Raw genomic sequence first — 11,200 nt, 5'->3', positions numbered from 1 at the left:
ATAATATTAATTTGCTTACGAATAAATTAATCACATTACAATAAATTATAAATTATTACACTAAATATTTATAATTGCACTCCTCGATTTAATTTTGAAAACTATTATTACATCTTATTTAACTCCCCGTGTTAGAAATACTGAAATCAATCAATTAAACTAAAATTTTCAAATAATTTGATTCATTGACTAATTTAATTCTTTATTATTATACTTAAAATATTTCATATGGCAGATATAAAGTCCAAATGTAGGGTTATCATGTGTGAAAACTTATAAGTATCCATAACAGATGTCTTCTATGTCAAGTATGAGACATGATTCTATTAACTAATTACTATTTCACTAATGTGATTTGTCATTACCTAATCTATTAGAAATATATTGACGCATAATAAAGTCTCACCTTTTAATAGATTAAAATAATAAATCAAGCTACATAGATCATAATAATCATATCATTATTAAGAGTATAATGCACATAATGAACTAGAGAAGTTGTTTATAAATATTCGAAACATAAACAAACTTCTTTATTGGTCCGTTCAATACGCAGAATGTACTGTTACAAGAAGTTAGAATTTAACCATTCTCATAATTAAGATAAAATTATATTTTAATATTGTTCTACAATCATCAAAATATTTTTAAAACTTTATCTTTGATTGTGACATTTAATTTATAACTTAAAAGAATCGACAATTTTAATCTTTTGTATATGAATTAAATAACTCCAAACATAAAAATCGGCTACTATATAAACAATGGACACACATATTAACACAGTGATCTTTCTAAATAATGACTTTATTGTCAACTAAAATGAAATAAATAGCATTTTCAAGATATTAGATAAATTATTATAACTCAATCATGTGGTTAATTGTATATCCTGATACAAAGCTCAATACGTAACTTTTCGGCATAAAACTTGTTTGTTTGGCCTGAGTTCTGTTGAATTGCATGTCAACTTCTACCAGTTATATTGCATAAATAACATTAAATGATAAAAATGTGTAAAATGCCTAAATTAATAAATTACAATACTTGGTGTTGTGAATTGTCTACTTTCACATTTACGAGTCTTGACTTCAATTTTTTCAAGACTCGTGATGTGTTTTATACTCTAAAGTTCTATTAGATGCTCTTAATACTTATTGTTATGCGGAATTCGAGATAATACGAGAAAATATAAACGCGAAAAACAAGACAACAGATTTACGTGGTTCACCAATAAATTGACTACGTCCACGGGAAGAGGGAGAGCAGTTTTATTAAGGAGAGGCAAGAACAGAATTACAGAATAGGGTTTGCCATAGCGTCTATATATAGTGCTAAGCTACGCCCTAACAGCGAGACCCCCGTCCTTTCTGTTTGTAACGGGTCCGATTCAAGGCATTCAACAGATTTAGTAATATAATCCAACAGAGACGATAATATGTATAACTCAATCTTAGGAACAAGCTCAATGTTGAGATAATTATCAAGCACAAAATCTAATATACTAGTTGACTTGGTTCATTAAGCAAATCACAATTGAAGTCATTACCTGCACCCAAGCTAATTAGCGTTTCCTTAACTATTTTCCGTTGACGAAGAAAGTACCTTTCACTGTGAAATTGCTCCTAATTAGTAAAGCAGAACAAAATAATCCCAACGATACAGAACCTTTCGAACATATTTGATTAATCACCTGCTCCTGAACTAAGTATCTCCTTTCCCTTCCTTGGTCGAAGCCAATAACTATAATCTGTGGGAAAAAAGACATTGAACTGATGAAACCCCAAAAGAAAACAATAAAGTTTCTCTCGATTGCATGACAATAATGCTGCAACGGAATAATCAAGAATAGACATTCAAACTTGGCGTCAGCCGGCAAGTAATATAAGTAGTACACAACTAGACACTCCACTTGATCTAAACTCAACTGGTAACTAATCCTTATGGAGGTGTTTGGATAATCATTTTGTAAGTTGAGTGTTCAACTAACACTCACACAATAGTGACAAGTTGCACTACATCAAAAATAATCATTAGCGACAATTAATTCTTAATTTTTGTTAAAAATATGTATTTTTACCGGCAATTGACACTCTTTATATATGTATCTAAAGTCTTTAGCGACATTGGTTTTAATGACACTTAACTAATGCCGGTAAAGACTTCAGCACTCTTTATTAATGTCAATATTTATTGCCGTTAAAAGTTGTTTTTGTTATAGTGTTGATGTGTCTAAATTTGCATGCTCAAAAAATAGAGTTCAAGTGTGTTTATGTATTATATCTTCATCAATTAAAGAACTCATAAAATTTGATGCATGTGCTTTGAAACAATCAAACTTGAGTAGTAATTGTGTTTTATATACAATAACTTGACAGAATTCTGAATTGAAAACTAATCAATTCCATGAAGCCTCAAATTAAGTAATAGCAGAGTCAAAATTGGAGTGCTTACTGTGTTGAAAGTGAGATGCAGCCTCTGAACCCTTTACCATGTTGAAATTCCAGAATATCTTTATCTGACTTTTAACTTAAAGAGAAAAAAAGAAGTTGTGTCATCAGAAGTGTTACATGCAATATACATAAAGAAGACAAATTCATCCATATGCAATGCTTGTATAGAGGATTTAGCCATAACAAGCATGCGTGAGGATGGATGATCATTCAAGTGAAGCAGCAAAGGAATATTGAGAAAGAAATTACCAGAAACTGTAAATTGAGTTTTCTCAGTCTTTGAAAACAGGGTTTGGTGACAAAGTGGGAGAAATAAAAAAGAAAACTAAGTCTTGAGTTTGGGGACATAGTGAGGTATAATAACAAATCCCCAACTCCATTTAATCATTGCATCATGCAATAAAAACTAAGTCTTGAGTTTGGGGACAAAGTGAGGTATAATAACAAATCCCCAACTCCATTTAATCATTGCATCATGCAATAAAAACTAAAGTCTTGAGTTTAATTTATTGATTATTACTCCTCAGTTTCAATTCATATGAAAGAAAAAAGTATTTTTGTGGACTTAAAGCTAAAATATGGATTCTCTTTATTTTATTTTTTGTGATATTATTTGACTTGACATGGTGTTTAGAAAAAAAAACTTATTTTACTTATGATCTAAAATATTTTATATATTTGTGTAGTTAAAAAGGACAAAACGAATATTCTCAACTTTTATTGTTTCTAATTATAAAAAATCATATTTTTTTTGAATAAGATAAAAATAAAGATACCTCGTAAAATAGGACGGATGGACTAAATGTATTCAAATGTATAAGATAAAAAGTTGAAAAATTGCCAAAAGAAGACATTGTAAATACAAAAAATAACTCACAATTTACCTTTCATTTATTTCTTGTCATAATTTGCCATATTTCTTGTGTTATTGGGTTTTAATTTTACAACAGAGATGGGAATAAAAGAATAAGGCATAATACATAGATTTGCCCTTAAACTTGGCTTCAAATTTTAAGTATGACCTCAAACTTTCACAGTGCACAAATAGGCACTTTAACTATCCTATTTTTTTATAAATACACACGCGATTTTTGGACCCAAAGAGCGTGAAATACAATCGCGCCCACGTGTATTATTGAGCCACTCACTAACTGCCAACGAATTAAATATTTTACACGTCATTATTTTTTTAAAAAAATTTACACGTCATTTAAGAAGTTAAAAAAATTAAAATTAATTTTACATAGAGTGTAACGTTGCCTTTCTAGAAGGCAACTTTCTAGAAGTTGAATTATCCAAGCTTCAAAAAATTAACCCGTTTGTTCATATCAGTTCTAAACCGAAAACCCTAGGTTATTTTGGAATCAAAATCTTGGAATCAAAGGCGAAAATCATTCAAGATTGCTACTGTAGTTGATGTTCATCTGTTCATCTTCCTCGATTTAGTTCAGGTATGCCCCGATTTTGCTCTTTTGAAAGTTTATCTTTGATTACAAAGTAGAATTTTTCTATCACCATTAGTGTAAAATTGTTAATTTCTTACAGATTTAACCATATGGGTCATATTATAACTATTTTTCACCATGGAGGTCGCTTTTATAAAGGTCAATATGTGTCGAAATTGGGAAACATCGTTTTCAGCATACATAAGGACCACTTCTCTTTGACCGAACTGAAATCGTATGCAAAAGATATTGGGTATGATGAAGTTGATGCTTTTTTTACTGAAGACCCTATAACCCATAATTTTGTTAAGTTAGAAAGTGATAGCCAACTATATAACTTTGTTAAAGATTTGTGGAGTGGGTCATCTATTAAGTTGTTTTTGAAGCATGTGACTGATAAAGAAGGGGGGTCCACTACTTTGGGACAATTTTCTATTGAAAAAAATAATCAAGAATTGGGAAATTGCTCTAGGGTTTCACACAGGGTAGGTGAAGTTGAACAACCATTAGAAGAAGGTGATTCTCTTGACTTTGAAGAGGATGACTTAGATGATGTTCCAGATCAGGATGATAGTGAAATTGATGAAGAACTGATAGCTTTTAGAGAAAAACTTAGCGAAGACAAAAAGAATGAATCTGTAAAGAAAAAAAAGAGAACTAAAAAACCCTTAAAGGATCAAAGTGTTGAGCTTGGAGAAGTTGGCATAGATAAGGGATTTGAAAATATCTTCAACAATAAGGCAGCCAAATATAATGGAAAATTGGGAGGTGATGAAGTGTTTATTGATTCATCAGATGAACCAAGTGAAGATAGTGATGAGGAGCTAGATGTTTTAGCACAACCAGGTGTTGATTTACCTTCAAGAAGAAAAAGCAACAAACTGAGGTATGATTCTTCTTCTTCCATTTCTTTCTTTGAGTTGGGTATGATATTTGAGAGTGCAACTCAATTTAGAAAGGCTGTTGCTGATTATGCTGTTCAACATAAGGTTCAGTTAAGGCTTAAACCCAATGAACCTCATAGAGTTAGGGTAAAATGTGAAGGGAAGTGTAAATGGGAAATCTTTGCAAGCTTGGATAAAGATTCTGGAAATTTTTTTGTAAAGAAATACTATCCTGCTCATAGATGTATTTCAAAGAATAAGAACAGGTTGTGCACAGCCAAATATGTGGAAATGAAGATGAGGGATAGAATAATATCTCAGCCTGACATGAGAGTTCATAAGCTTCAAGAGACACAAAGAAAAGAATGGGGATTAAAAGTAGGAAGATCAATATGTTACAGGGCAAAAATGAATGTCATTGCCAAGTTCTTGGGTGATTGGAAACTTGAGTTTTCAAGGTTGTTAGACTATGCTGATATAATTAAGAGTACAAATCCTGGGAGTTCTTGTTGGGTAAGAACTGATAATGAAACAGTCCCTGGCTTACACTTGTTCAAATATTTTTATGTCTGTTTTGCTGCATTGAAAAATGGATGGCTAGAAGGTTGCAGGAAGATTATAGGATTGGATGGATGCTTTTTGAAGGGTGCTTGTAGAGGAGAATTATTAGTGGCTGTTGGAAAAAATGGAAACAATCAAATGTATCCAATAGCTTGGGCTGTGGTTGATCAAGAAACTAAACACTCTTGGAGTTGGTTCTTAAGCTATCTCATTGAAGACTTGCAACTTGGTGATGGAAATGGCATAACAATCATGTCTGACATGCAAAAGGTATTCATTCTACCTTTTTTTTTTTGTGTTACTGTAAGTTTTCACTGTCTGTTGTTAGTGTGTGAAGTAAGTTAGTCTTGATTTTATATTTCTTAGGGTCTTGAGGTGGCAGTGGAAGTCTTACTTCCTAATGCTGAAAGAAGAATGTGTGCAAGACATATTTGGGCAAACTGGCAAAAAAGATGGAGAGGTGAGGAAAGGAGAAAAGCATTTTGGAGATGCTCCAAAGCTAGTTTTGAGGTTAAATTAAGAGATGAATTTGAATATATGGGGAAATTGGGTCATAAAATATGTGAGGCATTGCTTGGATATAACAAAGAATATTGGTGTAGAGCTTTATTTAGTGAAAGATCAAAGTGTGATGTGGTGGAAAATAATATGTGTGAAACATTTAACTCATGGATTGTTGGTCCTAGACACAAATCTGTGATTAGTATGCTTGAAGATATTAGGCATAAAATGATGGATAGGCATGGAGATATGATTAAGTTTGCAGATACTTGGATCAGTGACATTTCACCTATGGCAAGACTGATTTTAGAAGAAAATAAAGAGATTGGCAGGGCACTAAAGGTGAATTGGAATCATGACATTGGATTTGAAATCCAAGAAGGAGAGTATAGACACATACTTGACATGACTAAAAAGACATGTAGCTGTAGGTTGTGGCAGTTGAGGGGCATACCTTGCCAACATGCAGTTTGTGCCTTATATCATATTGGGCAAGAACCAGAAGATTATGTGGAACATTGGTACAAAAAAGATACATTTCTAAGTGCATATTAGTACTTTTTACAACCCATTTCCAATATGGTAATGTGGCCTGACACCAATAACCCACCAGTTGAGCCTCCTGAAGTGAAGCCAATGCCTGGAAGACCAGGTAGATGTAGAAGAAAAGATAAAGATGAACCAAGAAAAAAGAAGTGGGGAAAAACATCAAAGAATGGAGTGAAGATGTCATGTTCCAAATGCCATCAAGTTGGGCATAACAAAAGAACCTGTATATCAGTGGTAAGTACTTTTGTCTTTCTTTTAAATTGTAATCAGTTTTATACTTCTAATTGTGTGTCTTTACAGTCTTCTGAACAACCCACACAACAGCCTGCAAGGCCCTTTCAACAACCACCAGTGAGGCAGCCTTCACCACCACCATTGAGGCAGCCTAGCACTGGAAATGCCTCTTCTTTATGTGCAGATACTTCAAAGGTTAAAGGAAGGAAAAAGAAGCAGTCAACTGCAAGGGCATCATCTTCTTCAGTTGCATGGACATCATCTTCTTCAGTTGGAATGCCACCACCTTCTTCAGTTGGAAGGCCACCAACTTCTTTAGTTGGAATGCAACCAGCTGCTTCAGTTGGAAGGAAAAGAACAAGAGATGTGGGATTTGGTGTTTACACAGACATACAATCTGGAAGACAAGTGATTAACGTATGTATATTGCCTTCTTTAATTGATTTCCTTACATTTTTATTTAGGTATACTAAATAATGCCCTATGAATTATGCAGCCAGGAAGATCAAGTGAAAGAGTTATCTCAAGTGGAACAGGGGTGGCATTTAAAGATGCATCACAAACAAATGTTGATCTTGGATTCAAGCCACCTAGTTTAAAATGGAAAGGAAAAGATGCAATGACTGGAAATCAACTTCAACAATTGTCAAAGAAAAAGGTGCAAAGCAAATCCAAGGGAAAGTGGGTTCCATAAGAGCTCAAAGTCTTACTGATGTGTATAAATGTTGATCTGGGAGGTCTTTGTTTTTGTTTATTTTGGTAACTGTTTGTAAAGGCATACTCCAATTACTGATCATTTTGATGTATTTTGGGTTATTTTGATGTATGTTTGCATAGACAAATATTTGGAGTTTGTTAAGTTGTGTTTAATGAATATTAAGTTGTGTTTTGTGAAGCCTTTTGGTGTTTGTTATGATTGATATTAAGGCTGCCTTGATGTTAGGTGTTTACGTAGTATGAAAGTGTGTGAATAATGCTATTCGATTGTAGAAGTGATGAATATTGAAGCCAATGTTGGAGACAAACTGTCAACTCTAAAACTCTAAAATAGTGCATTTCAATCCATTACTTTGATTGCTTAAAATACATATTGCCCCTAACCCATAAAGAAAGCTATACATAACAATTCTGGCATAATTTTTTCAACCAGTATACATAACAGCCTAACATTTACTACATAAAGAACTCTCTATAAATCCAAGATAGTATCACAATGATCAGCAAAAGTCGATATTTTCTCCTAATCTTTTCCTTTTCTTCATCATGTTTTTTTATCCTCTTTTGTAATCCCGAAATAGCAATTCTAGCGTGTTCAGTATAATCAAGTTCACACCACCTAAAAAACTTGCAACCAACCTGTTTAAGAAGAACAAATTCACTATCAAAATTGAATCTTCAGAACTAAAATTTAAACCAAAAAATATGTTTTAAACGGAACCATACCCGACCATCTTCACATCCAAGAAACCAACGACCTGGATTGTTTGCAGACCAAGAAATCTTCATTATAGCTCTTTTTCCACAATGACAAAAAAAATTAGAAGCCATTTACACAAAATATGAGCACAAATCGTTCTAAAGAGGAAAAAAAAATTTGATTTGAAAGAGGAGGAAAGAGAAATTAGATTTTAGGTAAATTTTAATTTGGAAATATAAAGATATATATAAAGGGAATTCATTAAGGGTATATTTGTCATTTCTGCTTTTTTTTTACCGTTGTGGGCCTTTAAAATAGTCATAACTCGCGCAGAAAACGTGCATAACACGCGTTTTGCCATGTAGGATTCGCGTGTGTATTTATAAAAAAATAGGATAGTTAAAGTGCCTATTTGTGCACTGTGAAAGTTTGAGGTCATACTTAAAATTTGAAGCCAAGTTTAAGGGCAAATCTATGTATTATGCCAAAGAATAACATGAGAGACACCAAAGTCCAAACGTCATCCAATAATTATCGTAATATCAGAATACAACACCTCTAAAACCCTTGCAGCACTCCATTTCCCAAGACAATGGCATCCAAACTTTTGTTCATCAGGTAAAGCTAATACTCATTATTGTGCAGAAAAGAAGAAGAAAAAAAGTAGTTGGTCTTTTCACACTGCTTCTAAAGAAACTTTACAATTAAATTCGTGCTTGAAATTGTGTATAGCTACTACATCTTATAAGAAGAGTATTATGGTTTGCTTTGAATAATTACCATTCAAATGACCCTCTTTGGATGACGAGCTGCAGCTGCAAAAAACACATCAAAGTTACATACAAGAATCACAACACAGGTCCTAAAATGAAGTCATCTAGTCTTCTCAAGTACCCAACTGTTCACAGCTCACAACATACCCAAAAATAGATGGAATACACAAGGCTCTAGAACGAAGCATGCATCTAAATATGTTATATTATTAAAACAAACGGAAAATATAATTGGCAAGACAGGATTTTGGCACCAAATGGAACGAGCAACAAATTTGAGGTAATTTTGTAATTTCTATGAAAAATTGAGTGTTTGGGTAAGTTCATTAATTTTTTATACTCAAATTACTCTCAAAAGTAAAATTACTTACAATATTTTTAAAACCAAATCACTTTTCAAAAGTCCATTATGTAATAATTATTTTTTCATTTCACATTGCCCAAGAAATTTATATTTAATGTCATAATCTATGAACTTTAGAGGTTTTTTTTTGTAAGGTTCACTTATATTTCTACTATGATTGAATATTTTTTATTATTATAAAGAAAAAAGGGCGAACTTACCTTTGAACTTTAATAAATAGTACGTATTTGCCCTCTGATATACTTTGTGTCCACATAAGTCTGTGCTGTCCAATTATATATACACATATACCCCTCTTACTAACGGATTCATAATTTTTTACATGTGTCTTAGTCCTATTAAACAACCTGTTTAACCCCTTTTTTAATCCATAACCCAATTGTCTACCGCATAACCCAATACCACCCAATTTCCTCTATATACGACAGAATACATTCCTCTGTCAAAACGAAATAGAGAAAATTCCGATGAAAAAAAAACTAACAAAACAAAGAAAATCAAGACGAGAAAACGGAATACCATAGCATCAAGCTAAATAGAACACCTTTTACAGCTAAATTTTCACTAGCCCGAGTACAACAACGCAAACACACACAAAATTAAAAACCTAGCTAAGAATTGAAAGTAACATAACATCAAGCCAAAACCAACACCTTTAACAACTAAATTTTCACTACTCTAACCACAACAAAGCAAAAACACACAAAGTTGAAAGAAACACAAATAAGATAATCACCTAAAATATACTGGATCGAATAAAAATTGAACATTAAAAACTCATATAAATAGTATACCAGCACAAAATCATTCTCACAATTAGGATTCTTTGGAGCTAAGCATCATCATGAACAATATCACCGCTGCAATTATAGCAGGAATGTTCAGAAGAACTTCACAAATGAAAATTACAAAAGTAATTCTCAGAAAATCCATGGGGTTCTCTTAATTTCAATTTTTTTTAAAAAAATTCTTTTTCTTTATGGGTACACCAAACAACTCTTGAAAATATGAACAATCAATGAAGAAAATTAACGAATTTCATACATAGATAGAAAGAGACAAAAGTGATAAAAAAAATTTAATTTGTATGCTCCAAAATTAAAGAAAATGTTGTTTATAGGTGTTTTAATCAGGATTTCTTTTAGAGAAATTGGGTGGGTATAGGGTTATGGGGCGGATAGTTGGTTATGGGTTAAAAAATTGGTTAAATAGGTAGTTTAATAGGATAAAGACACGTGTAAAAAATTATGGGTCCGTTAGTGAGAGGGATATATGTGTACCTATAATTAGACGCCAGGGACTTACGTGGACACAAAGTACAACAGAGGGCATGTACCTACTATTTATTAAAGTTCGGGGTATAGCCCCGTCCCTTCTCCCTTATTATAATTTCAATCATTACGAAGAAAATAAACCTAAACTATATAGTAACATATGAGTCATGCTCCCTCACAAATACAAGTCAATTGAATGTGATTATATATGCGTGATCAAGTTATAAATGGATAATAACAATTAGTTACGGTACATGTCACCCTACGTCTATTTATCTTCACACTTTAGGATTCATTAGACCATATTTATTGATAATATCTCATTTTATAATATTACATAGTGATTTTCATTAAACAACTGATATGAAATAGACTAAATGCATTTTCCTTCGCCAATATGAACGAATGCTATTGCAGCATGAATAAGTTAGGGTTAATCGATTGTCTATAGGACACAATTCGAATCTAGGATAGGCCACAATTTCCAGAATAATGTTTTACAAATTTTCTATTTAAAGATGAAGTTATTGGTTCAAAGGTTAAAGAAGGCACCTGTTACTTGTTAAAAAATTAAACCGAATTATGCCTTTGAAGTTAATGATACTCTTTCATCAAAGACAAAATGTATGTATTCGTTATACATTTATTAATGTGTTCCAAAAGTCATTTTTTTATTCTTCCCATAAATCAAATAAGATATTGTAACTTAATGATTTTCATTAATTCAAAATGGATGTACATTGAA

General features: G+C 32.3%; 2 protein-coding genes and 1 long non-coding RNA gene across 4 annotated transcripts; 2 read left to right on the top strand and 1 right to left on the bottom strand.

The window, feature by feature from the left end:
• Positions 1 to 1,427: 1,427 nt before the first annotated feature.
• On the bottom strand, positions 1,428 to 10,295 carry LOC114076785. Of its 2 annotated transcripts, XR_003577824.1 has the most exons (5): positions 9,976 to 10,295; positions 8,825 to 8,859; positions 2,455 to 2,529; positions 1,694 to 1,750; positions 1,428 to 1,611 (listed from the first exon to the last, which is right to left on the bottom strand). It is a non-coding gene; the product is annotated as an uncharacterized LOC114076785 (long non-coding RNA). The 2 variants fall into 2 exon arrangements; XR_003577825.1 differs by lacking the exons at positions 1,428 to 1,611; positions 1,694 to 1,750; positions 2,455 to 2,529 and adding an exon at positions 7,818 to 7,983 and having other exon boundaries at positions 8,071 to 8,859.
• Positions 3,994 to 6,421, top strand: LOC114076783. The gene is made up of 2 exons (XM_027916288.1): positions 3,994 to 5,613; positions 5,710 to 6,421. The coding sequence occupies exons 1-2, from the start codon at positions 4,009 to 4,011 to the stop codon at positions 6,397 to 6,399; spliced, it is 2,295 nt and encodes a 764-aa protein (XP_027772089.1). The 5' UTR covers positions 3,994 to 4,008; the 3' UTR covers positions 6,400 to 6,421.
• On the top strand, positions 6,405 to 7,343 carry LOC114076784. Its single transcript, XM_027916289.1, has 3 exons — positions 6,405 to 6,627; positions 6,694 to 7,044; positions 7,124 to 7,343. Exons 1-3 carry the CDS (start codon positions 6,424 to 6,426, stop codon positions 7,319 to 7,321), a joined length of 753 nt encoding a protein of 250 aa, XP_027772090.1. The 5' UTR covers positions 6,405 to 6,423; the 3' UTR covers positions 7,322 to 7,343.
• Positions 10,296 to 11,200: the final 905 nt, after the last annotated feature.

This window comes from Solanum pennellii, chromosome 4, assembly GCF_001406875.1.
Source record: "Solanum pennellii chromosome 4, SPENNV200".
In the NCBI taxonomy this organism is placed as follows: domain Eukaryota; kingdom Viridiplantae; phylum Streptophyta; class Magnoliopsida; order Solanales; family Solanaceae; genus Solanum; species Solanum pennellii.
The sequence above is the reverse complement of the archived record's forward strand: the minus strand, read 5'-3'. Positions and strand labels throughout refer to the sequence as shown.

Bases quoted from the DNA above. Each gene is read 5' to 3' on its own strand.
- LOC114076783 (XM_027916288.1), top strand. From the start codon at position 4,009: ATGGGTCATATTATAACTATTTTTCACCATGGAGGTCGCTTTTATAAA. The intron at 5,614-5,709 runs GTATTCATTCTA...TATATTTCTTAG, and splicing joins TCATGTCTGACATGCAAAAG to GGTCTTGAGGTGGCAGTGGA.
- LOC114076784 (XM_027916289.1), top strand. From the start codon at position 6,424: ATGGTAATGTGGCCTGACACCAATAACCCACCAGTTGAGCCTCCTGAA. The intron at 6,628-6,693 runs GTAAGTACTTTT...GTGTCTTTACAG, and splicing joins AAAGAACCTGTATATCAGTG to TCTTCTGAACAACCCACACA. The intron at 7,045-7,123 runs GTATGTATATTG...TGAATTATGCAG, and splicing joins CTGGAAGACAAGTGATTAAC to CCAGGAAGATCAAGTGAAAG.